At 47.3% G+C, this 22,837-nt stretch overlaps 2 protein-coding genes across 4 annotated transcripts; one reads left to right on the forward strand and one right to left on the reverse strand.

Annotated features, from left to right (window-relative positions):
- The first annotated feature begins 320 nt into the window (after positions 1-320).
- Positions 321-5,739, forward strand: UBXN6 (UBX domain protein 6). Its single transcript, XM_052801218.1, has 11 exons — positions 321-472; positions 959-1,113; positions 1,468-1,529; positions 1,683-1,814; positions 2,397-2,494; positions 2,894-2,969; positions 3,056-3,140; positions 3,378-3,597; positions 3,702-3,832; positions 4,479-4,624; positions 5,123-5,739. Exons 1-11 carry the CDS (start codon positions 390-392, stop codon positions 5,249-5,251), a joined length of 1,317 nt encoding a protein of 438 aa, XP_052657178.1. The 5' UTR covers positions 321-389; the 3' UTR covers positions 5,252-5,739.
- A 558-nt stretch (positions 5,740-6,297) lies between these two features.
- CHAF1A (chromatin assembly factor 1 subunit A) lies at positions 6,298-22,544 on the reverse strand. Of its 3 annotated transcripts, none has more exons than XM_052801216.1 (15): positions 22,364-22,544; positions 21,462-21,512; positions 20,405-21,228; positions 17,735-17,791; positions 15,351-15,592; positions 14,684-14,744; positions 14,072-14,140; positions 13,418-13,641; positions 12,730-12,898; positions 12,445-12,525; positions 12,270-12,359; positions 11,776-12,037; positions 10,685-11,172; positions 8,312-8,405; positions 6,298-6,791 (listed from the first exon to the last, which is right to left on the reverse strand). In XM_052801216.1, exons 2-15 carry the CDS (start codon positions 21,508-21,510, stop codon positions 6,694-6,696), a joined length of 2,808 nt encoding a protein of 935 aa, XP_052657176.1. In that variant the 5' UTR covers positions 21,511-21,512; positions 22,364-22,544; the 3' UTR covers positions 6,298-6,693. The 3 variants fall into 3 exon arrangements, with proteins under 3 accessions (XP_052657176.1, XP_052657175.1, XP_052657177.1); XM_052801215.1 differs by lacking the exon at positions 22,364-22,544 and adding an exon at positions 21,983-22,164; XM_052801217.1 differs by lacking the exon at positions 22,364-22,544 and adding an exon at positions 21,952-22,164.
- Positions 22,545-22,837: the final 293 nt, after the last annotated feature.

Genomic DNA, 22,837 nt, shown 5'->3' on the forward strand with positions numbered 1-22,837 from the left:
CTGGCGAGGTCTGCTCCGGTGTGGCGGTGGGCCCCATTTTGGGCTGGTTTGGTCAGGCCGGGGCTGCTGGTTCCTCCGGGGTGCAGCGGAGGGGGCGGTCCGTGGGGGGTGTGGGGGTCCGTGGGTGCCAACCTGGGGTCCGTGGGGGCTGTGGGGGTCCGTGGGGGGGGGCCCGCGCCCGCCCTCACACCCAGCCCCCCCCCACCGCCCCGTTCCCCTCAGCCCCGGAGGACCGCCGACGCCATAGAGTGGTAGAAGCCTAGAGCGGCGCTAGAACCTGCGGGAGGGACACGCCCCTTTCCGGTGGCGGAGACGTGGGCGGGGCGGGAGCGCGGGAGAGGCGCGGCGGTACTGCTCCCCGTCCCCGTCCCGGTCCCGGTCCCGCCGCCATGCGCAAGTTTTTCCAGGAGATCAAGGCCGACCTGAAGTTCAAGACCGCGGGGCCCGGACAGAAGCTCTCGGAGCCGTCCCGGTACGGGGGGGGAACCTTCCGGTAACGGTGGGCCCGGCGGGGGGTGGGCGGGTGGAAGCCGTTCCCGGGCGGCTGCTGACAGCGAGCGGGGCTGACCGGCTGGGGGAAGCCGGCCACCTCAGCCCCGCTCTCCCCGGCTGCCGGTATCCACGGGCCCCGCGGCTGCCCTGGGCCCGGTGCTGCGCGGTACGCAGGAGGTGCGGCCCGAGGACACCGGGCTGGGACCGACCCGGAGCCCGGTGGCCAACGCTCACCGCGGTGCCCAAGCCGCCCGTCCCACGGGGCTCCCGCAGGGAGCCGACACTCACCGGGCAGCGACGCTACCGCACCGGGGCGGCCGATTCCCCGGGGTGGCGTTGGGGGGGGGGCACCGGGGCGGTAATTACCGTAATCACATCCAGACTGGCACGGTTGTGGAGCTGCCGTCGTCTCGGTGGGACGGCAGAGCCCATCTCCTCCCGAGCTCTGCTGCTCTGTCCTGCCCAGGGTCCCCAAGGAGAAGCCGAAAACCGAAGTGACGCCGAAGCCTCGTCAGGCGCCGACCGATGAAGCGCAGATGGCGGCGGCCGCAGCGCTGGCCCGGATGGAGCTGAAGCCCAAGGCCAAGATGCCTTCCTCCCAGGAGGCCATCAAGAACCAGGGTAGGAGCTCGCCGGAGGAGACAGAGCCGCTGTGCTGGCGTAGGGACAGGGCAGCCGGACGGCGGTGCTGGCTGGGATGGGTGTAGCTCCGAGCTGAGCCCGGAGAGGGAGATCCTGGGTGAGCAACTGCTCGGGTGCATCTCTGGAGGACGTTGTGGGACGCAGATGGTTTCTGCAACTGTTTGAGTGTTATAGAAACAGGGGTCACGCTCACTCCGTGGGCTCTCAGGCTGGGATCAGAGCACCCGGGTAGGTGTTTGCTTTCCCAGGGCAGTGCTGCACGGTCTGAAGCCCTCCAGAACCTGCTGAACCTCTGCCCCATCCGCCGCTGTAACCTGGGTTTGTGTCTCGTAGTGAGAAAAGAGCTGATGGCCGAGGCAGCCGCAAGCGAGAAAGGGCTCTCTGAAGAGGAAAAGGTACGAGAGACGCTGCTGTTCCCTGATCGGCACCCTTCCGTGCTGCTGTCCCTGTCCTGTGCAGATTTGCCAGGTTATTTAAAAACAAACAAACAGAAAAACCCCACAAAACCTTCCTGCGTTCAGTTTGGTGCCTGGTTTTGTCTCCTTTAGGACCTCACCTCCCCAGACAAGGAGGGGGCAGCTGCCCCCTCTGTTTCAGGGGTCTATTTCATTTGCCCGTTGACTGGTGCAGTCGTAAAGAAAGACAAGAAGGAGAAGCACCTCAGAGAAGCCATCCAGTCGGTAAGCGCCACGTCTTCTGGCTGCACGGCTTCCCTTCCTCCTGTTTTAACTTGTTTTGTGGCGTGGGTCCCCTCGAGCAGTGACCTCTCCAACGCTCCACCTTCTCCTTGTAAAATCTCCACTGTCTCCTGAAGGGCAATTCTGTTCAAATGCCTGTCCGAGCACCCTTCCTTCAGCTTGCTGGAAATGCTGGGACTGGGAACTTTGGCCCTGTACTGGTTTTGGCTGGGACAGACTTAATTTTCTTCCTAACAGCTCGGATGGTGCTGCATTTTGGATTTGTGATGAAAACAGAGTTGATTACACACTGGAAACAGCTAAACTGGGAAGCAGTGAATAATTCCTTTGCTTTGCTTGCATGGACAGCTTTTGCTTTACCTATTAAATTGTCTTTAGCCCAACCCACGGGTTGGTGGTTTTTTTCCCTAATATTACCCTTCCGATTCTCTCCCCCATCCCACTGTGGGGGGAACAAGCGTGGTGCCAAGCTGCCGGTCAGGGTTAAACCAAAACAGACCCATGCCTCCCTTTGTGCAGAGTAGCATCAGCTCCCCACTGACCAGTTTCTCTCCTTCTCCCCAGTATTTCTCTGTAGACCCGGTGGCTGCCTCAATCATGGAGATTCACACCTTCAATAAGGACCGGGAGAAAGTACGTGTGGGCGTGGAGACCATGGCCAAGTAAGTGGGCTGCATTAGTAGGACGAGTGTGCCGGTAGCTTGTCCCTTCCCTGCCAGGCCAACAGACAGGCAGATTTTCTTGCTGTGCTCCAGGCAAAGTCTGAAGAAAACCAAAGCCGAACACTTGAACCATCTCAAGTGTCAGTTGAAATAATGTCAGCATCTCAGATGTTTTAAGAGTTGGCCCACTAGTCCAAGAAGTTTGGGAGCTGCTGGTTGAGATCAGCCACCCCCATCTTCTGTCTGGCTTGGGCATGAAACACTGACATATTTTACTTTCCTTAGTTTTTCAGCTAACTTATCTACAAGAAATACTGTGAGGTCTTTCTTCTTACACGTTGGGGTAGCATGTCCTTAAGTGCCTGCTTTGATCCATGCAGTGCATTCCTCTTTCTGCAGGTACTTGGATAATATCTATCTCCATCCAGAGGAGGAGAAGTACCGGAGAATCAAACTGCAGAACAAAGTGTTTCAGGTGAGGTCAAGACTCCTGCAGGTGCTCTGCCTAGGAACATCCTTGCCTGGAGCAGACTACATCTAAATTCTTTCCTTTTCTTCCAGGAAAGGATAAGCTGCCTGGAAGGGATACACAGATTTTTCCAGGCTATCGGGTTTGAGACAAAAACACTGCCTGTTCCAGGACAAGGCAAGAAATCTAAGTGTATTAAACTGGAGTCGGCAGTTTGAGTAGCGGTGGGATAGCCCAGGGAGGCTAGCGAGGCCGCTCTGGTTGCTGAGAGAGCTCCAGGGCTGTAACAGAAAGAGCCACTCACCCTGCAGCTTCCCTGTTAAGACATTACATTTTCCGGAGATCCTTGCCCTTGTATTTCATGCATTAGTCATGTAAAGAACAAGGGACTCAGTTCCTGTCCTTTGGTTGCAGAGACCACAGAGGAGTACTACGTACTGAAGGAAGAAATGCTGACCAAGTTGGAAGACCTCAAGGACTACAAAGAGCAGCTTTTAAGCTCTGAGCCTGTGAGAGCCCAGCTGGATCGCCAGCTCTGTGTATTTAAACCGTCACCTGAAGCTGCTCGGTTTGAGCTGCCAAATGACTTTTACAACCTCACTGCAGAAGAGATCAAACGAGAGCAACGGCTCCGGTGAGTAGGCTTAGAAGGAGGGCCCCGACTGCCCAGGGGGCACGCCATGCCAGCTAGGAGTCTTGTACTTCTCCTTCATGCTAAAAATTGCTTTCTCTCTAAAGGACAGAAGCAGTGGAGAAGGCTTCGATGCTGAGGACAAGAGCCATGCGAGAGAAAGAAGAACAAAGGGAAATGCGGAAGTACAACTACACCCTGATGCGAGTCCGGTTTCCTGACGGATACATCCTCCAAGGTAAAAAGACTTGTTACCCTTTCTTTGTACACCTCCAAAAGCTTCTGAGAATACTTGCAGCATAAGAGCTTGAATAATAAGCAGGCTTGAGGTGTGCTGAACACAGCTGGTAGAATAAAGCAACAAAAAGCCAGAGTGGGGTAATGTTTCTCTAAGAACTCTTCCCATCTCTGAGCCCTCCACCTGCCTCACCTGCACAGGGTTGGGACTGGAAGCCAGGGTGGAGTGGAGAGAGAAGAATCTCAAGGCGCTGTTAATTAAAGCATGCTCTTCCCAGGCTACTGCAAGCAAGCTGGACTCATTAGATCAGTTTGTTATAGTAACCAGCATGAGGTTGCCCGTGTGGCGTCAGGCTATGCAACAGTATAAATCCTCTTCAAATTTCGCAGTAGAACTCTGGAAATCATTTCAGGCTTTCCCAACTCTTTTGTTACAGGCTGGCAGGGGCTTGCAACAATTGAAGTAATATTTTTCTTTGGGGATTCTGCTTTTATACTTCTCAGCTGAATCAGGCTGTTTCTGTGTCACTGAAGTAGTTCATAAAGTTAGCATCAGTACGTGAGCCCCACGAAACCCGCCACAAAAAGATTAGATTTGGTAAATGCCAGACTCTCTCTCAATATCTCACCTTGTTTTCTCATGGCAGGGACTTTTTATGCACGAGAATCAGTATCTGCGCTCTACAACTTTGTGAGAGAAGCACTCAGAGATGACTGGCTGCCCTTTGAGCTGCTGGGACCTGGAGGTCTCAAACTGACTGACGAGAACTTGGCCTTCAATGAATGTGGGCTGGTGAGTAAAAAAAGATAGCTGGTACCTTCCACGGGGGTCTTCAGGTTGTCAGAGTCATCTGCTGCTCGTAACTTAGAGAAGTTTGTGTCTTCTGCTCTCAGGGCTGTGAGTTGTGCTCTAGCCCCTTCATATTAAGCTCAAGCAAAGTAACTGCTTGAAGGCTTCTAGCTCACAGCTAGGAGGTCTGTCTGGAACAGACGTACATCCTGTAGCAAATGCAGGTTGCAGTACTTGTCAGCAGCTCTATCACAGGGTTAGCATCCACACTGGGAAAAGAGGGGAGGCAGCAACTGAGGCAAGCGCAGCTCTAGCACAAGGCTTCCAACAGAAAGCCCAAAGCAGCATCCCCTAAGGAGCTTTTTGCAGAAATCCACACTTGTCCTTTTTAGTTGAAGTGCTGTTTCTAAGTTTTTTCCAGGTCTGTGAACATACACAGCATGTTATGAGGTCAAAGTATAACATGCCTATAGCTTAATAACTCTGCCTTTTCTGTTCCAGGTGCCCTCAGCCCTCCTGACTCTCGCCTGGGATGCAGCAGTCATGGCAGACATTCAGGCGTCAGGAGAGGAGCAGCCAGCAAGCCCCCTGAAACCAGAACTTCTCTCCAGAGTCCAGACGCTGTCATGAAATAAAGGGGAGTGGATTCAGTGCTGGTGGTTTTAGACTGTTCCCTCATTTTCCCATACAGACTGTTGGAGCTTCCAGCTATGTGACCTCAGAAATGATTTTGTTTTAGCTCTGCAGAGTGGGAGTCTAGATTCTGCCATGTCACACCAACCCTGCAGTCACCTCCACAACTCCAGTAGCCATACACTAAGGCAGTCTTGCCCAGTAAGACACTTACCAGACTGCTCTGAATGGCTTTAAAAACCAAGTTCTAGCAGTGACTGCTTGAGGTGTTTCCAAGACCATGATGAAGTACCACTCTCCTCCCTTGGAGGAGAGATTAGGTCCTAGTACTAGGCTGGATTACCAATCGATTGAGCCTGGATATCAGGCTGGGCTTAGAACTCAGCTTTTCCTTTTGCTTCTGTGTGCACTGTAACTCCTATTGGAGAGAATATATTTAGATAAAGTTATGCTTAATCTGATTAAATGGAATATTTAAAGACTGAGTTCTGTTCAAAGTTATTTGAATTGCATTGCTCTTAGAGGTTTGAAATGCAGACGAGCTCCAGTCAGTGCTGGGGCTGGCACTGGCATTACTGGTGCAGCTGTGGCATTACCCACCTTTTCACTTCATGCCACCCACAGACAGAACAGGGGACAACAGAACAGGAGACTGATGACAGGCAGCAGCTATTTATGCTGCCCACCAGTGAGAGATGAAGCCTCAAACTACAGCCAGTACTTCAGGGAACCAATCCATCAACTCACAAGCCATATAAAGTCAAAAGCCCCAGCAAGTTTGTTACATACATAAACAAGTTTGATGCTAGTTCGGTCCTTTATACTTCAATCTTAAAGTTTTTTCTGTGGGGTAGAGAGCAGCTTTTATGTATACAGCTTCTATTGCAGCAACATGTACAGGAGACCAATAATCTACCCCTGATATGTAATTAATACTGGCCTATCCCAAAACAGGAGGAACAAGGTGGATTTTTTTTTTCTTTTCCAAAGGTAAAGCCCTGCTGCTGTTCTCTGTAGCAAGTAAGACCACAAACAGGATGATATAGATAGCATAAATTCAAATATAATTGTACATCATTTATACCCAAGGCCATGCTATACATTATGAACAGAGTAATTCCCCCAGTGGCATCACAATAAGCTTATTTCAAAATCTCTCCACTAGATTTAGAGATAACTTACTTAGATACCTTCCATTACAAAGAAGTATCAAAATTTCAATAATGCTTTATTAAGGACAGATTAATATGCTGTATTTTTAAGCTAAAAACTAGAACTAAAAATTTAAGCTGCCATCTGGTCTGAAGCAGAACAAAGTGCTGTCTTCTCTTTACAAGAAATACAGAATACTTGCAAGTATCTTGTTCAAAGATACACAAGGTTTAAAATTTTCTAACTCATTCTACATACATACAGAGAAGTTAGTAGGCATTTAAGTCTCAAACTGTATTAGATGGGCTGACCATGCTGGTGTCCTGGTGAGCAGCTCTTGTGCCACGAGATTCTGAAGCTGTTTCAGCAACTGCCAACATAGAATCTGCAAAGTAGAAAGTGTGTTGGTTTGGGTTTTTTTTTTTTTTTGCTTGTTTTTTTTAAACATCCTCATTAATCTAGAAGAATTTGACTACTATATGCTTTATCTGTCTTAGCTTGTCTACCCATATCTGTTGCAAGTCTCCTTTTCAATACTATTTAAAAACTGGTTTTAATATTGGGTTAACATCAATCCAGAATAAAAATCATTTCACCATAAAAAGGATCTTCATAACCTTTTCAGTGCTTTAGACTCGGGCAGAGTTAAACAAATACAGCTGCATGTGTGTCAACAAAGCCCAAGGAAGGCAAGCTACTGAATAGCATCCCCGCCCTCAGAACAAGAGGTTACAAACCTGAAGCAAGGCTTTCATCCCACTGCAGTCTTGTAATAAGCAAAAGCCGTTCAAGATTAAATGCAAAGCTTCTTGTCAAACAGTTACATTGTCTGTTACGGAAGGCGAGAGGAGGAATGTAGCACCAGCTGAGATAGAAAGGAGAACCCAGATATGTCTAGAATGGGTCAAACACTCTATAGAATTTAAGGCTTTGGGAATATGCACGAGCCCTTCTCTATCAATTAGAGGAGCTGCCCAACACAAAAAAACCACTTTCCTTAATTCAGGTTGTGCCAGTAGCATTATGAAAGAGCTCTATTGTGAGAGCAGTAAGAAAGGGCTCGGAGGTTTTGAAAGCAGTTTAGAGGAGCTGAATGCACATCATGTGGTTGGTGTTAAGTCATTGATCTGTATGATCAAGTATGTATAGTTAAAACCTCACTGAGATGAAAGGAGCCGCTCCACATCCTCATCCCACTGTTTCTGAATCCGTAGCCTGAAAGGATACGCTATAGCAGTGGAGATTTGAAAGCCATTTTCCAAGGGATAACTGGGACACAAATACAAGCAACTGCTTAGATTCTAGAGAAGAGCTGCACAGTGTTGATCAGAGCCCTCACCTGTCAAACATCTAAGAGCTTGGTTATTATCTGATGTTATTTCCTTCAGAACAGACAATTCCGCATGCACCAAATACTTCGAGAAGGCAGCAGAGGGGAAGTTATGCTCCAGACCTTGTCAGTCCTGGAAGGGCTCTGAACATAAGTGTGCACGCCCCAGAGACCAGCCCTGCTTGGCAACATTTACCAATAGTTAGTGGATCTGCTGATACTGACCCCAGTGTTCACTTTTCTTATCAGAAAAAAAAAAGGGGGGGGGGGGAGGTAATACTGGCAGCCAAATGCTAGTCACAAGCACTTTGCACCATTTAGTCGACTGGTGGAAGGAGGGAAGAAAGGGCAAGAGCAGGTTAGAGAAGACCATAAAAAACAAAGAAGCATCTAGAATAAAACATAAAAAGCAGAGAAGTACCTAGAATAAAACATCTCAAGAGAAGAGCACAAGGCTTGGTGAAAAAGTGGCAGAAAAACTGCAACAGGTTTAGCCACACACCGTTCCCACTGTCATACTTTCCCTGGTGGGAGCGAGCACCTGCCAAGAGACTGCTATTGATTTATTTTCCTACCTTTGCCTGGCTGTACATCTACAATCATGCAGTCATCATCTTCCTCATCTTCCTCGGTGTCTGCCTGAAATCCATCCATCTCCACAGCTTCAGCCTTAAGGGAAGAAAAAAAAAAAAAAAAGTATCAGCAAGCTGACGGTGCTGATGTGCAAGACCAAGCACAGTCAGTGCTGTGAAGGACTACAGTAGGCACTTCTCCCAATTAGGACTCACAGCACAGTCTGATCAGTCAGACATGGGGGGGGGGGATAAAAATCAGCAACCCCTGGCTTCAACAGACACTGACTTTTGATAAAAGGCCTCATCTGCAATGGCACATACAGCAGGAAGCATGCCAAGCTTCTGCTCCAAGATGTTTCACTATTACACAATGCGATGAACAGCCTACACATCGAAAAGTCAGTTCAAACCTTAATTGAAAACTGACTCAGTTTTGTTGGTTTTTTGGAAGGGAAATCTCTTCCTCCTCTGCTGATTATTTTGGATGCTTTCTTCCTTCTGAAGATGGAAAATGACTTTTGCTTGTTGAGTTGGAAGGATGTTCTCCCCCCAAATCCTCCTCATCTTTGCCAATTAGCTTTTATTCAGGGAGGGGCGACAGTTCTTCCCTCGGTGACCTTATTTGCTGCCATGGGAGCAGCACAAACTACTCACTTTGAATTGTGAAAATGAATACAAGGAGTGATGCAAACTGAAGTTGCTCAGTATTGAACAGCTGCGAACGTTTTTGGGTTTTTTCCCTCCCCAGCTGGAACAGTGGAATTTAAATCTCATACCTAGAACCTGGTCCCTACCCCTACAAGCTGTTCCAAGAGAAGAGTAATGAAAGATGTAAATTTAAAATAAGTCACAGTTTTCAGATTACGTATTCCCCTCCTACACGTGTGCAGGTACTGCCCACTTCAATACTGAGTTTTTCTCTCTCTGCAGCTTACATAAGAGCACCTTCTTTTACACGAGTCCTGGCGCAAGCTTCATGGCAGAGTAACACGTGCCGGGGGTAAAGAACCTGGCAGTCTTGACCTAGCAATCGTTCCTAGGCTCTCCCCAAGCTCCAGCCTCGCTTGACAGGAAGGACAGGATCTCAATACCTGAGCAGTGCTGATTTAGATGTCAGGCATGAAGGGCTTTCAGGACTCTGACACCTTTGCTCTGAGCTGTGCAGCACCGCACCTCACAAGGGCAGCTTTAAGATGCTTTCGAGAGCTTCGAAGAATTCAGGCTGGTGATGTAATTCTACTAAAAGCCTTTGTTTTGCTATTTCTGCTCAAGTAGTCAGTTATAAGCAGAATTTCCAGTGGGCACCAAGCAGAGATTTTTATCTCTGCCTTTATTTAGTGTGTAAGAAAAAACCCAAGCAGATGGAGTTTGGGGGCTGAACAGCTTCTCACAAGTCTCTGATCCCTATCAATACTTGAGTGCAGAGCTTCTTCAGTAGAAAAGCCAAAGAAGCCAAGAATAAAGTGGGAATGAAAAGCATAAAAAGCCTTGCCTGTGGCTTCTTTCCTCAGCCCCTTGTCCGCAGGGGATGAGGAATAAATCCACGGACAGTGCAAACCCTGTCCTGCCTGTACGTTTGGAGGCAAACAGTTGATAACACCAAGCTTCAGGACCTAAAGCCTGACTGTCTTAAATGCGTGACAGCATCACACAGCTAAAGCACCCATCGCACACTTTTCAGTCATCCTTTTGGATGATTAAGCCCTTAATACTACCTGTGGTTACCCTCAACAGCAGAAGCAAACAACAAGACGACCACAACAAAGCTTAGAACTGGAGTAGCAACTACTCCAAATCCATCTCATTTTGTTCCTATGAATTATTATATTTTTAAACCAGCTCTTGAAATTCAGCTTTATGTATGACAGTATAAGCCAGAGACTTTACAGACTATTATGGGTTGAGTTGCAGCACTTACGAACCACATTTAATCAGTACACATGCAACTGATGTAAGTCACCAGCTCAGGCTATACATCTGGCAGCCATACACACACATAAAAACCTGCATACAAATTATATACAGCTGTAAAACCAAGGCCAAACAGACACTCAGAAACTATTCACAGCTTGGATGCAATCACTGCCAAATAGCAGAAAATGGAAGAACAGCGGGAGAGCAACATTTCAAATGGAACAGACAGTCCAAGCTGGAGACACACAAAAGAAACCCATCTCTTTAGAGTCACATAATTTCACTCCTTTCCCCATAAAAAGGGTCTTTTTGTGTGAAGGACAGTGTCTGTAGCTTAATATTTTGACTCTGCTCATCTAGGCCAATCTGGGAACCATGCCAGCACGCTCGCCTACGGAAGACGCACAGCTACATTCCCATCGTTCTTTATTAGGGAAGAGCACCGCAATAGGAACTCACCTGTTCAGCATCCCGAGGCCTTTTCATGAATTTAGTGATGGACATGCTTCCGGTGGACTTCCTCTTTACCGACACAGGGGTGGTCTGCAGGACCGCCATGCCTGGCACGTTGCCACCCTCCTCCTTCCCTGAAGAAGGGACTTGGGTGACGTAGTTCCATTGACAAGGGACGGGGAGATGCTCTTGATCAAAACTCTTCAGCACCTCCGAGTGGACATACCAGCACATCCTATATTCAGGTCTCTTCTCGTACACAGAGTTCTCAGAAATGATTCGCTTTAGCCTGGCTTTGGAAGGGACACTGCTGTCCTCACCAACAGGCGTCTGCGGCCGGGAGGTGTGGGGGCTCGCAGGGCTTGTGTCGCTACAGTCGGCAGCTGCAGTCACATCACTGAACAGTCCTTGCCGGCAGCACTCCTGGAATTCCTGGATGATCACTTTGCTCCCGTTCACGTTGCCATGCAGCAGCGGCAGAAGCTGGCCAAGGACTGCAGAGAAGAAAGGATGCACAAAGGTTGTGGGGAAGAACTGTTTAAAGGTTGAGAAAAACCAAGCTGACGTAACTGATCAGTACATACGGTCCAGAAAGAGGACAAATAGGCTGAAATTAATTTTAGATATAGGATTGTAACAGGAACTAAATTTGATGTAGAAAAGTCACCCCCAATAATAATGACCCCCTGAAGTGAAAGCTTCCACCCCTGTTCTAGCCTTCATGTGCATTATTCACATCCTTGTGTTAACCAGGTACAGGAGATACTCAGTACTGAAGCCTGTCACACAAACTAAACAATAAATGGGTCAATGGGCTTGAACACTCTCAGTAAGCAGGCCTAAATCTGAGTTTACTGAAGTCTTGTTGGCTTCATTTCCTAGATATCTAGAGCAAGAGGTTTTGGAGAGTGTAACTAAGGCCACACTGGATGCAATGCCGGAAAACTCCTTTCCAAGAACTCTCACAGAGATGCCTTGGATTTCAGACTTGTCATAAACAAGTCATTCTGAATGTGACACTCAATACAAAAATCTATTCACTCCAAAGTGGAGAACGACAGTCCATAACTACAATTATTTAGCCCTTCAGGTCTTACTTTGCTGATCTTTTGCTCTTCTTTTGCTACATTTCTGTATCTGCTGTTCTTCCTCTGCAACAGGTGAATCCAGGATACACGCTGTGAACTGCTGGAGAACCTTTAGGTCCGCATTCGTGCCGCTGTCATTTTCTGCGCTTTCCCAGACACAGCCCATTTTCACAGGCTGTAGAACATGGAACCTCTTCCCCTTGGCCATCAGTTCATCCCATTCTTTTGCTTTCAGCTTTTGACGAACCTTCTGATTCTCTGGATCGCACTCCTAAAGCCACAGGTGAGAAAGAACTCGATACATCCATTCCAGGAAAAACAAAAGCTTTTTAAATGCAGCTTTTTACCATGTTCCCTGAGCTACAGAAGTCTGCTCCTGAACCATGCAGATCTGAGATGAGTTATATCACTGCCAAGACTACACGCTTTCTTCCTCTGCCAATATTTATTACATGATTCATTGGAAACAGAGATGGAAATCCAGTGACACCTTGTTCACTTACTTCTGTCACTCCTTCATCTTCAGATAGGTACCCATGGGGTACAAAAAAGCCATCGTCATCATCTTCATCCTCTCCCTCCTCCTCATCATCCTAAAAATAAACTCTGCTTGTTAGAAATTACACTGACAAGTGCAATTGGTTCAGAAAGCTATTTTTCAGCACGTGGAACCCTTACCCCTTCACTATGGGAGAGACTTTCTCCAGGTTCCTCCTCTTCCCATTCTTCATCACTATCTACTTCATAGTCCAGTAGTTTCTGGAAGAAATGCCAACACGCCATTTCTGTAAATAATTTGAAAGCATGACACCAGACCCCATTCAGGGTTTCAAAACTCAGTAGCAAGAGGGAACATGCAAGTGGATCAGAAATCCCAGAGAACCAGTGAACTTGGCCAACCACACATTCACTTCAAGAGCATGAAGAAAAAGAATCCAACTACACTGCCTGTGAGGTGCTTACACTGTCCTTTGACCAAGGATTCCTGGGACGGATCATAGTGGTTTTCTTGTTCCATGTGCCCCAGTATGCAGGACGGTGATTCTCACAAAACTGCAGAAGTTTCATTCTACCAAATTTCCCCCTTTCAGGAACAGCATCTGTTTTGCAGTTATCCACTACCACGACATCACTGTTAAAACAAGAGACCATCTTCAGTACTTACAGAACACTTCCCTGCTGCTCAGGAAAACTTATAGAAAGCTTCAGTTCAGCCACAATACCAACCCAGAGCTTGAGTTCATTAGAACAGGCACTCCCGATGCGCTTGCAAGAACATGGGTCCCAGACAAGCCACCTCCCTCTTTAACTACAACCCTACAGCAGCTCTGTTTTAGTTATCGGCATGTTTACTTTTTAAAGCTATCAAAAGACAAACACCACTAAGGCCACTAGTGTCCAGTGCTGAAAGGCAGCTGCCTGAAGCGCAAGATTTCCCATAGTGAAGGATTTGAGAAGCATTGCATGGAATGAAGGAAATCTAGATTATAACGTACTGCTCCCCGTGGAAACAAATCTCATACAAAAGGAGTATTCAAAGAAAAGCTCCATCTTTCCATCATCTCCAATATTAGAATAAGATGATCTCAAAACCATTCTGCAGTTCATTACGTAAAAAAAAGTGAAGAAAACCCCCAAAACACAGACTAACCTGTTTACTATGTCAGTGCTGTTACTGACAAAAGTAGGTCCAGTTTTACGTGGTTTACGACACTTTAGATCCCTCAAGAAAGAAACTTCACTATTCTGTGCACGCAGGAGCTTATCCAGCTGGTCTAAGAAGTCTGGATCCAGGGCAATACGACAGAGGGGAGCTAAGACCATGTTCTCCTTAATTTCAAAAGGAGCAAACTTTCCACAGGAGCCAGCAAGAATCTGAAATATTAAGTGAGGATCGTGAGAAACTGCAGCACCAACACAGTCAAGATATACAACAAAACTCAATACCAGGTGCTGAAGTTTGAGTGAAGATTTAAGTTAAGCCCTTCCTATCTGAGACTCCAACAGATCTTCTCAAGGGAATCTACAGCCTTGTAGATTCAAGGGAATCTACAGTCTTTACAGCCAATGCAGCAGAAGACAGAGCTGAGGTTTTTACTAAAGCAACTACAAAACTCTTTTGTAGTCTCTGCTCTGGTCACAGACATTTTTTTAAATCCTTTACACTTTTGAAATTAGGAAGTAAGAAATACTAATGCTTTGTCCACCTAAGAAGCTCTAAGGGACAGATCAGAAGGATATCGGTGTATTTGTTACAAGACAACTAATGAAAGACCAACAAAACACAGGAACAGCAATACCTCACCTTCGGGGCTTGTGGAGTCTTTGGTTTCTGGAAGAACCTCGTAATTTCTGCTTTCTGTGCATTAATACGCTGAAATCAGAAGCAAAATGCAAATTATAAACACAAAGGTAGGACAAGGCCTTATAATTCAGGGTGAGCTCATGCATGACCCAACTTCAAATCTAGTGAGGTATAAAGCAAAGTTCAGTCATTTACCAGCTCCTGTAACTCAACAGAAAACTAATTGTCTTCTCTAACACAGCTATTTGGATTCCAATGTCATTGCTAAGACAAAGGATAGAGTTCACTCATGGGCACTGAAAAAACAAATGCAGAAAAGACTTTAACAGGTAAAAGAAAAGACACCAACATGCACGGAAGTAACAGACAAGAAACCTGCACAATGTAACTGGTGGAGCAGCACCACCAGATCAGATCGGACAGGCTGCATCCCAAATGGACGTGCTCACTCCCAAGCGGCACCAAAGCAGGGTACACTGCCTGGAGAACCACAGTAGCTGCAGGAGCCCCGCTGCGAACGGCTCGGCAGCCGTCGGCAGGGTGCCAGGGAGCCCATTAACATCATTTCACCATAGCAGAAGAATTTAGAGACAAGCTAGAGAAAGCATTTACCTTTTCCTCCTCTCTTAACCGTTTCTCCTCTTCTTTCTTTCTCTTCTCCTCGAGTCTTGCCCTTTAATATAAAGTTCTTTTTAATTGTCACAAACCATGAAGTGTTTATCTGCACTGAGGAAGAGGTGAGAAGCCCCAGACCTTGACTAAGACCCCATCATGCTAGGCAAGAAGATAATCTATCAATTCCATCAAGGACCATGCTTGGTTAAGCATACAGAAGACTCTCTTCGTTCCTTCTAAAGCAAACATTGACCTGTTTTAGCCACAAAGCAGCTAGGCTGCTTCAAGTTGCCCTCAATACCAGGAAAGGGTATTTATGGTATTATGAAGTCACAAGCAACTTCCTCAACAGACAGGGCACCAGTGCCAGCAAATTGCAAGAGTACAAGCAAGACTGGTCATGAAGGGAAAACTCAGTAGAGCATGACAGCTCTTTTCAGCCATTTCAAATCAGAAGCCCAGGTCAGCCTGCAAGCAAAAAGTGCTGCTGAGACTAGGGTTGCGTACATACAGTCTGTCAAGCGCTTAAAACATACCCCGTGACAAAGAGGCACATGCTGTTTGACCAGTATAGCCTCTAGAAGGGACAGTTAAGGTGGGTATGAAAAGGTGCTCACACCATTACACATTATTCCCCAGGACCTGTGGAAACCAAGCCACTTACTCTAAAGCTTCCTGCCTCTCCTTGCGCTTCTCCTCCTTCACTCTCAGCTTCTCAGCTTTTTCCTTTTCTTCTTTCTCTTTCTTTTCTCTCCTTTCTTTCTCTTTCAACTCTTTCTCTTCTTCTTTCTTCTTCTTTGCCTCCTCCTTGGCTCGCTCTTTTGCAGCTTTTGCTTCTTCTTTCAGCCTTCCCTTTTCCTCCCTTTCTGCTTGCAACTTCTGCAGCTTGTCGGCGCGCTCCTGATCCTGATTCAGAAACAAGCCATCAAGCAAGCTGTCTTTTTGTACACAGTAATAGCTGCTGGCATAAAAACGTGAGTAAAATAAGGACTTCATTTCTTCAGCCGAGATACTAGAGAAGATTCTTGCATCCACCCAGTGCTTGACCTGCAGCATCATTTCTAGCTATCACAGGACACAAGGTTATTAACCACAGCTACCTGTTGCCTCAGCCAGCTGAGCTACCTTGTACTGGCTCTCTGAAGGCCTTAATTGTTCTTTTCTCCTAACAAATGGAGGCATCTCCATTTTCTAAGCATCAAGGGAAGCTTTGTATTCTACTTGCTTTGAGTCATCTTCATTACCATTGTAGCATTATGGAAAATTATACAGGAATTAAAAAAAAAAAAAAATTTAATTTAATAGAAGATTTCAGATTGTTTCCAAAATACTTTCTTTGGAAATACATACCTCATGAGCTAAGCTTTCATATCAATGCAGGGCTACCATGGAATAACTTTGAAAAGTGAATTTGATCTGATTTTTCATTATAAACCGCTAAGTGAAAAACGTCATCAGAAAATCCTATTTCAGGCAGTAATGCAAGTCTCCAAACTCTGGATTGTGCAGCTGCTTTGTAAGACCTGGAGCTCGCAAAGAAATTGTCACTTGTGTTAGTCCGTGTTAGATAATCAGACAACACCAGGCGATCTAAGCTTCTTTAAGGGGCACTGTGGGAACAATGGGGGGAAGATTACATTGGAAGTGTTGCTGTTCACAGTATTTCATCCCAAAGCAACTGAAATTCTCATTATGGGTCTACTGACATAAAGGAGAATGCAGCACGCCTACTAAAAAATGCAAAATTAAAGAAAGATAGCTTCCCTACATTGTAGGCATTGGTGACTTCACCAGGAAACTAGGGTACGTCTGCGCTCAGACATACGAATATCCTCACTGTGTATTTTCAGTTTTGTTTTATTTATTTCACATCTCTTCTTGGCAACATCAAGACTTACTGAACAGTGTCACAATGTACAAATAACTGCAGAAGGCAACCAGCATACAAAATGGTGCCAATGGTAAAAAAACCCAATACTGTCAGAACTGAGTCATGGTAATCAGTGAAAATTTACTGGGTAGTTTGGAAAATGGTGTGAAGTTAACAGCAAGATCGGCGGGTCTATTTAATTTTTAGTGTAATAAAGCTTCCATTCTCATCTCTCCCTCAGATTACTGCTATTTTTAACATACGTATAGAATGGAAGAACACAACAGATTGGACTTCTATATGGGGCGCTGTAAAAAGCGAGCATCTCAGGAGCAGGCTCAATCACACAGAGCTTATATAAAACACACAACAGTGCCCTACCAACTTTATAAACTAGTTACTAAGAAACACAATAAGAATTCATAAGCACAGGCCTTCCGAACTGCAGTTAAAATAACATCCAGTTTTCCAGCAGGCAAATCCCACTCATACAGCACTGACTGTTCAAGAACTCCATGTGATCCATCAGCCTCCTTTATATTTAGCATTTTATGACTGAAAGCAGAACGGACAGCAAAATTATCGCACCGCCTTTTTGTTATGGAACAGAGTTTGCTGACTGGCTGCATTCAAGCAAACAGAGACCGGAACTTGAGCGTTTCCAGCAGTGACATCCCACAGTTTCTTCAGCAAGCCATAAACACAGCGGCCCATTTGCCTCACTTATTAATGAAGAGCAGACCCTATGTTTTGTGGCTTAAAAGGGGGAAGGGTGAGAACAATGAAGCAGGAACCGACCCTAAATAGAGGGCTCTTGAAAATTTCACTTGTATCTGTCCACTTAGCAGGCTGCACCTACCCTCTCAGGAAGGGTTTAGAAAAAATTCTCAAAAGCATTTTGACAAGCAGTCAGCAACATTTACAGTTTCTTAATCTCTTACCAAAGTGCACAGAAATGCAGTGCAGGCCACCCACACTTCATTACGTATGCATTAAGCAGCTTTGGAACGAGCCAAGTACTTTAACTGCATGCATTAAGATTCTTCCATATTCATCAGTGAGGAAAACCAGGAAAAGAGATGTTCTAAGTGGACTAAGATGAAACGCAAAGGGCTTTGCTTACTATTCAATGCAAAAGCACAGCAGGCTAACTTTCTATGTCAGTGAAAATGCCTTACTCTTTGCAATCTGAGCTTCTCCTTCTCTGCTGAACTTTTGTGGAATTTCTGATGTACCTGGAATTACAAAATGCAAGTTTTAGAGATCGACATCATCCCCTTTCCACGAGGCACTAAAAGTCTCACAGAAAGAACAGCAAGCTTCATCTGAATGATATTAACGTTGTTCTTGCAGATTAGTGTATTCGACAACTTAAGTATTCCTTCAGTATAGGATATCAGAACACAGTTCAAGCATATCTAATCTCACCAATTTACAGTTAAGCCTGAATACATCTAAATGCTTCAGTTTACATTATGTCCTCTCGTTACTAAGTTTTGCGTAAACAAATCCCTCTAGTCTACTCAGTTCTAAAGTATCATTTGCAAGGGAATATCATGTGCAGAAAAAACAAACAGAAGCTAGAGCTGCTCCAAATCATGAGAGCACAACACATTTAATTATAGCAAAGTCACTTTCTTTTGAGTTAAACTTGGTTTGGGTTTTGGCGGTTTTTTTGCATCCTACCGCTTACTCTTGCTACGATATTTAGATATAACTTCCAGAATACAAGTACTATTATCCATGTTTTAACGCCGTTTCTTATTGTAATCATAGCCCTCCTGCTCTTCCACTAGTACCAGCGCATCAATGCTAAGTTCCCAACAGGTCCACTTCTCCTTTCTCTTAGAGCTGTTATTTATAGGGGAAAAAAGGTATTTTATGTTTTAAGAACATCGTTCCTAGACTGGTCAAAGCCTTAATTTGTCAATATTTCAGCATACTGTGGCTTGGTTTCTTGTATCCCCCTATTCCTTCTCCTGCCATTTGCAGTACAAGGTACCATGTTTAAACTCTGTGATTAAGTGACTAACACAGACCAACTGCTTTATTTTCTGTACTCAGAGACATTTAAGTTTACACAGTGCAAAGTTGCATCAGGAGATTCTGTATTTACCTGACACAAAATAAAGAGTTCTTTCAACTGGGAGCTTTAGTTTATCAGAGCTGTTTCCACCTAGGAAAACAAACATGCCAGGACAGCCAGCCATACAGGTCGAGGTGCAGACTTCCCATTTTGGCAAGCAGCACACAAGCTATTCCAGCCTTACTTCACGCCACAGGAAACCAATAACTTGTTCACATTATCGTATTACATCAGGAGTCAAGTACTTTTTTTGTTTGTTCTGCTATACTGGAAATACTTCATGCCTGCTTGAGTTTATGTATTTATTTTAGAGATTGTGAGTTTGAACAGTATGAAAATGGATCATTTTCCTTGATAAGCATGCAGTAGAAGAAATGGAAGACCTGTCACGTCATGAGCTCCAAGCCCCAGCTAACTCATCCATACCTTCTCCAGGCCAGCAATGTTTTTCCTTGCTTGTGGGACAGTTTCTCCTTAAATCCCAGGGGGATAGTTGGTGCAAATCTTTCTTAAAAGGCTCAAGATGGCATAAGCAGGAAGACTACCAGCTGCTTCACACTCATTTACCTGAGCCACATACTAAATTCTCCACTTCTGGCAGTGCAACATCAACCCACCCCTCAATACCTTCCTCATTTTCCCCTCTAATAATGTAGTTGACCAAAACGAATGCATGGGACAGATAGTCCAGCCTAAGCGTAGGTGAGGCTTAGCTGCAGTGCACATTCACCAAGACTGCTCTGCTTCACAGGTTTCACCATGGGCAACTGTGCTCCCCAAGAGAAACCACCACTGATCTCTTCCCCAAAAGGGTTGAGGGGTAAACAGGCATTTGAGGCACAAAAATGTTTCAGCCACCTGTGCATATACTGTTGTCCTTAGAAGCTCCCCCTTCAATACAGCACCCAAAATCACAGTGTTTTGGGGTCTCTTGGCAGAGCAGAGCTACTAAACTGGAACTAAGATCACAATAAACCAGCTCATTCAGACCTAATTTTGAGGTGTTCCCTCCTGTGCTTCAGCCTTCCCTCAACAGCATCGTGCATCCCCAGGAGCACTGTACATGCGGTGACTTTTCCCCAAAGCAGCTCCCTGCGCTCCACGATGTGCCTGTAACAAGATGGCTGAGAGCACAAGCTCTGTACACCCAGTTCGGAGAGACAGAGGCTCATCCTCCATCCTCACATACAGATCTGCAGTTCCACTGATGCACTGTAGCTTCAACTTAAAAGCGTTTTCTATGCCACAGTTGCAGAAATTCAGAGCTGGAAAAGTATCTGCACTAACTGGTACTGGGGTAGCATCCTCTCACAGTAATTACGGCAACTTCATCAAGGATAGAATAGAGGTTGTAAAGCATCACCTAATGGACAAAACTGCTTTTGGACACTGTCCTTATCCCAATTACCAAAACACTAACTCCCAGGGCATGCACGTCATGAGCAGTTCATAAAAAAATAAAAATAAAGTGAACCTGTAACAGAGTTTAAAGTTACATTCACACAATGCAAATATACCAACAGCTCAAAACCAGGCAAGATTTAAATCCTTTAGCTATAGGATTTAAAGGAAGTTTGAAAAGGGCGATAATTCAGTTATGTTGTTAATAAATCAACACCACTTTCCATGCACTTCTCATGATCTTTGTGAATATCCTATTCATCCTTTTCACTACAAGTGCAGGAAACCATAACAACCTATCTGCAACACAACAGCTTTTAAAAAAAAAACCAAACCAAACAAACCAAGGAAAGAGACCAACCTTCCTAACAGGCGTTGAGGCAGCTAAAGGACTAGTATTCCTCTTTGTTTCTGCAGCAGGCTGTGCCTCAGGTGAGCTCACAGAGCGAGAGCTTAGTGAGGAGTTGGTAAGTCCAGAGTCTCCTTCGTGAGATGATTCCATGGTCTCATTTTCCGACGTGACACTTCCATCCAGAGAAGTGACTTGGGGAGATTTTGCAGTCATAATATCCTCCAGAAGCACTACAGGCATCTTCCCCTCAAAGATGACATCCTTCAGTTCGCTCTGGTTTACCTTTGTGTCTTCCACATTGTTACACTCTGTTAACCCAGAACGCGACTGGATTCCATCTACCAAATCTTCATCTTTATTCGCTATGGCTTCACAGGGTGCATCAGTCTCCATTGAATCATACATTTGGCTACTCTGAGGGGAATTCAGGCACCTCAACTGGTTTATCTCTTTTCCTAATGTGCCGTTAGTTATAGCTAGGGATGAAGATGCTTTTGAATCAAAATTAACGTGGTCTACGTCATCACTTAGTCTATGGCTAGAGCCCTTTGTCAGCTCAATAACAATTACAGTTTCGTTTGTGTTATCTTTTGTGTTTTTCTGTATAAAATGGTCTAACGGACCCTTTCCGTTAACGAGTTTTGGAGAAAAAGTCACATCTGAATGCAACTGGCAGTCATTCTCCACGTTGTCCAGGGACGCATGCGATGCATCTAGGGAGGAATCCTTACCTGGACCAAAACCACTTTGTGAGCTCTTTACTTTTTTGACTTCTGAATCTGCATCGTATTTTTCCTTTGGTACAGGATTCAAGCGTTTGAATGGCAACCGAGCTGAAACAGCAACATTTTATTATTTTAGTCACATAGTACGTGTCACTGGGAAGCGATCAAATGGGGGAAGAATCAAATACGAGGATATTTAATTAGTTCTTAAGCACAAGAATTGGAACAGATTAGCCAGTTGAGGCTGGCTTATTGCTGCAAAGCCAATATATTTCACAAAATCAGATCTGATGCCTTCTTAGCGCGCTAAAGGGTGACGGACGCTCCCTCCGCAGCCTTACCTTGTACGAGCTTCCGTGGAGGAACAGCCGCTTTGTCTCTGCACTCCATGGCTGCGAGAGGGGAAAAAAAAAAAAAAACCACAATAAATAAACACCCGTGACACATTCCCGGTCAGCTACCTGCTTCCCCGAGATAGCCGACCCGTGGCAGCGCCCGACAGCTCTCCCCGGGGCGAAGCGCGGGCACGGCGAAGCCGGACAAAGGGGCCGGGGCGAGCCCCGCCGGCACCCCTCAGGCTGAGGGGATTTTGGCAACCACCGGGCCCGGGGCCGCCGGACACCGGCCCCCACCGAGGCCAGACCGAAGGAAAGGAGGTTGGGCAAGAAGGAGACGGCGGGTGAGGCGGCGGGGAAGGCCCGGGCCTGGTTCCGGGGCGTGGCGGCGACTACCGGGCCTCCTTTGTTACCCCGGGAAGGCCCCGCGCACCCCAACCGCCGCCGGAAACACACCGCGTCCCGGCCCCACCGCCACCCCCGGCTCGGCCCTGACCTGCCACGGCGGACCACGACCGCGGAACTACCTGCCGCTCCTCCGGCGGCGGACGGAGCGGCGGTCGGAGCGGCCGAACCACGACCCGGCCCGGCCTGTCCCGGCCCCTCCGGTCCGGTCCCGCCCCGGGGGCTCCCGCTCGTATTTGGCGGGAGCCGGGGCGACCCCGCGCCTCACCGCGCTGATAGGCGGAGCGCCCCCCACGTGACCCGCCCTTCCGCCCGCTCCGCCCCCTTCCCGCCCGCGTCTCGCGAGGAGGGTGGGAGGGAGGCTCGGCGCCCGGCCTCCACGTTGCCTCCCGATTGGCTAACGTTCGTCGCTGACTGGCGGCGGCGGCCGTCAGTCTGGCGCGGTGGAGGCGCTGATTGGATAGCTGCGTGAGGGTCGGCGGGGGGTGCCGCTGGGTCCTTACGCCTGGGCTCGAGGCCTGCCTGCTCGCCGGGCGGGAGCCGGGCCAGCGGCGGTGCGGCCCCGGGGCCGGCTCCGGAGAGGTCGGGGTAGCCTTTCCCCGGGGTAGCCTTTCCCCAGCACCGGGCAGAGGGGCGGAGCCGCCCACCGCGCTGCGACACCGAAGGGCCCGAGCCAGGGCGCGAAATGGCGGCGGCGGCGGCGGCCAATGAGCGACCGCCGCCGGGGCGCGCAGGCGCAGAAGGGGGGGGGCAGGCGGGTACCGCGAGGGATTCTGGGAGTTGTAGTCCAGCGGCCGCTCTATGCCCTAGCCCCGGTGCTATGGCGGGTGCTGGGGGGGGGGCACAGGCCGTGTCCCGGCTGTCCCCGTGTCCCACACGCTGTCCGCCCCTCCCAGCAGCCCCGGCTCGGGCGATGCTGGGCCCCTCAGCCTGGCAGGGGTGGGGGCTGTGGGTCCCCAGCTCTGCCTGCGGCGCGG

The sequence above is a fragment of the Harpia harpyja genome, chromosome 11 (genome assembly GCF_026419915.1).
Source record: "Harpia harpyja isolate bHarHar1 chromosome 11, bHarHar1 primary haplotype, whole genome shotgun sequence".
NCBI lineage: Eukaryota > Metazoa > Chordata > Aves > Accipitriformes > Accipitridae > Harpia > Harpia harpyja.

Coding starts and splice junctions, on each gene's coding strand:
- UBXN6 (XM_052801218.1), top strand. CDS start 390: ATGCGCAAGTTTTTCCAGGAGATCAAGGCCGACCTGAAGTTCAAGACC. Junction 473..958: donor AAGCTCTCGGAGCCGTCCCG/GTACGGGGGGGG, acceptor TGTCCTGCCCAG/GGTCCCCAAGGAGAAGCCGA. Junction 3,833..4,478: donor TGACGGATACATCCTCCAAG/GTAAAAAGACTT, acceptor TTCTCATGGCAG/GGACTTTTTATGCACGAGAA.
- CHAF1A (XM_052801216.1), bottom strand. CDS start 21,510: ATGGAGTGCAGAGACAAAGCGGCTGTTCCTCCACGGAAGCTCGTACAA. Junction 15,593..17,734: donor AGAAGCTCAGATTGCAAAGA/GTAAGGCATTTT, acceptor TTTCTGAATCAG/GATCAGGAGCGCGCCGACAA. Junction 12,038..12,269: donor AAGATGAAGGAGTGACAGAA/GTAAGTGAACAA, acceptor CTGTGGCTTTAG/GAGTGCGATCCAGAGAATCA.